Raw genomic sequence first — 3039 nt, 5'->3', positions numbered from 1 at the left:
TCAGGAGTTTTTCCGGCGCAGGTGGGAGTAAAGTTTGAATTGGTTCTAATGAACTGTCGACTAATTTCCATCCCCAGTCTTTTGGATGTAGCTGATAACCAAGCCACACTTGAACTTGGTAATATACCCGAAAAAGATGTTGAGCAGCCGCTGAGGTTGGAGGAAGACAAGATAACTGCACTTGTTTTTTGTTTCGAGTACTTTTAAAGAAACATGCATATCGAAACTTATCTAAGCACGTAGTTTTCTTAGGCACTCCATACATAGAGAGAAGAAAGCTAATTCCGTTGGAAATAACTTCTTGTGGAGTTGAATTAGTTTTTTTTTAATCTTCAGCACATTCAAGTAAATCTTGTTTTTCAAACATTTCAAAAATAGTCGTTTTACCCCTCCTGAAAAATGCTGATGTCGTATCACAGCCAGTTATTGCGAGTAAAAATAGTATATGATTTTGACACTTTGCAAAAGTAGATAAACTTTTCGATGAATATATTTCCGATTGGTGTTGACATAAACAAACTAAACTTACATAAAGTTTATTGTACATATATTGAAATATTTATTAGTACAGTGGAACCCCGATAAGTCGGCCCCCGATAATCCGGAAGTCCGGCTAACCCGGACCGATTTTCATCAGATAAACATTTTGATTTTCAATATTTTGTATTTTTCAATTTATTTGTGGCTTATTTCCCATCAAAATAGTTAATTATCAGACAAACCTTTCAACAATAAAAATGTATGTAATATAATATTTGAGAGATAATGTGTATGTGTGTAATTTGAACTATACGATATTAAAAATGACTCATAGCACACGCCGCAGAAACAACAGCCACCTGTCTGTAGTATCTATACCTTTTTATTTCAAACTGTCAGCATTGTTTAGGAAAGACTATTTAAAATATTCTTTTATAAACAATGGTCTTTAGGTTTCACTGTTCTTAAATAATAACATTACATCATTGTGACTGTATTGTGTGTCTTGTATTGTTCGCTTCCATTTGCTTACGTTTGTGTTTGGTGTTTTTTTTTTGGTAATTTTAATGAGTAGGCCTACCTATAGGTACTGTGCATATTTATAAATATATTTCATGTTATTTCAATTCTAACGCAGTTTATCTGTAAGTATACCGTATTTTATTAATTTTTACCATATTCTCCGGCTATCTCGGATTTTCGATAACCGATTAATCGATTAATCCGAGTTATCGAGGTTCCACTGTACTTAGCAATAAACATTTTGCCTAGAAAGTTGTCTTTCACTATTATGTTCAAACCCTTCTGAGAAAAGAATAGGTAAGGTGATTTGACTAGCCAACGACCGTGTTTATTCCGACAAAACCCATCTTTACAAATTGAATTAAGGCGCATAAATAAAAAGAATTATTATAAGTTAATACTTTGTCATATCAATTTACTATTTTTGTTGGGATTAAGCCGTAAAATTCAAATAATTCTTATTATTTTCGCGTTACATTCACTTTGTAAAGATTTTTTTGTTGGCGCTGTAAATATAATACAGCTTATACATTGTAACCCTCGGTAGACCGCGAGCTGTATAGTAGAAACATTATCATATTTATAATCTTATATTATTATGTGTAATATAAGTTAAGTTGACCGATAGAATATTATGTTTAGTTGTATTACAGCTTCAGTGATGTATACATACATACCTGGTATACTAAATACATATATTATGACGATTAAGAAGTCTTTCAACTCTTTGAATCGTTGTATCTCAAAAACGGTAGCTCTTAGGAAAAAAAAAATTATAATAATATTTTTTATAGATATTTTATCTTATCTACATTTTTTATTAGAACTAATTTTACGATATAACTTGCCGTTTCGCTGAAAATCGCTAAAAACCATATTTGGTGACCTTTGACCCCGCGTACAATTTTTAGCTCGGGTCGGCTTTATGAGGACTTTTTAGATTTCATTTATTTTGAACAATCCTGCCAATTTTCAGCTTGATGGTAATTATTGTAGCCTCACTCCTATATGTTTTTGGGTCTCCTCTGTTCGACTTTGTAACATATTCCTCTTTGTCATCTTATTCGAATATTAATGTAAATTAATAACTATATTTGCTCTGTTTTTATATATTTTTTTATAATTTTGTAATATTAAAAATTGCGCTGTATAGTTATTTTAATAAAAACTGAAATTAATTGCTCTAGTATTGCTTTAAACCGGCTTTCTATTTAAAAATTGTAATTACACCATACTAAATTTTCAAAATTTTATATAATGTATGTTATGCTTATAAATGTAATAGTTTTTAGATCTCACCAACCAACGAACCCACCTTTAGCATGCTTACAACAAAGAGCTGAAGCATTAACAAAATTCCTAAGCATCGCTTCATCGCTATCACTAGCTGCAGCCAAACAAGAGCTGCCTTCGGCGCAAACACTACCTATTCCTCTACTGGAGCTTCAACAAAAAGCGCAACAACGAGAACCCAGTCCCCATCAGCAGGGTCAAAGTGAACTTCATCCTCAGAACACAACTCAGTCGCAACCACAGACTGAAATTCAAACCCCAGTGTTGCCACAGCAAAGTCCATCTAAGAATGAATCGTCCAGTGGCCATTCAATTAATATTAGAAATAGAACGTGTATAAACAAGATGCAAACTGATATTCTGCTAGAAGCTTTCAACAGACATCCATTTGTAGATGGGATAATGAGACAGCATTTGGCGCAGATTACAGGTCTTAGCAGTAGGGTTGTTAAAATTTGGTTTCAGAATAGGAGACAGCAGGAAAAAAAGAAATATCGTCCCAGTACCAGTGATTAGATTGGGGCCTATTTTCCTACTAGTAATAAAGATATCGCACACCTAGTTCAATTGTGCCACAACTGCAAAAAATTCGAATATTGGGTTAAGGCTGTAAAATATTGCCTATATAGTGGCCCATCTAATGCAATACAGCCTGAACTAAAATATTGTTTTGGATAAGTATAAAGTAAGTTACTTCGCTATTTCACTGTAGGGTTTTTGGAGGTTTTGAAAATGCAATATGGC

General features: G+C 33.0%; 1 protein-coding gene across 1 annotated transcript; it reads left to right on the top strand.

The window, feature by feature from the left end:
- The first annotated feature begins 2259 nt into the window (after window positions 1-2259).
- On the top strand, window positions 2260-2811 carry LOC126882530 (insulin gene enhancer protein isl-2a-like). The gene has a single exon (XM_050647497.1). It carries the CDS (start codon window positions 2260-2262, stop codon window positions 2809-2811), a length of 552 nt encoding a protein of 183 aa, XP_050503454.1.
- The last annotated feature ends 228 nt before the right edge of the window (window positions 2812-3039 follow it).

This window comes from Diabrotica virgifera, chromosome 3 (assembly GCF_917563875.1).
Source record: "Diabrotica virgifera virgifera chromosome 3, PGI_DIABVI_V3a".
Classification (NCBI taxonomy): domain Eukaryota; kingdom Metazoa; phylum Arthropoda; class Insecta; order Coleoptera; family Chrysomelidae; genus Diabrotica; species Diabrotica virgifera.
Note: the sequence above shows the minus strand (reverse complement) of the source record. Positions and strands in the feature narration are given on the sequence as shown.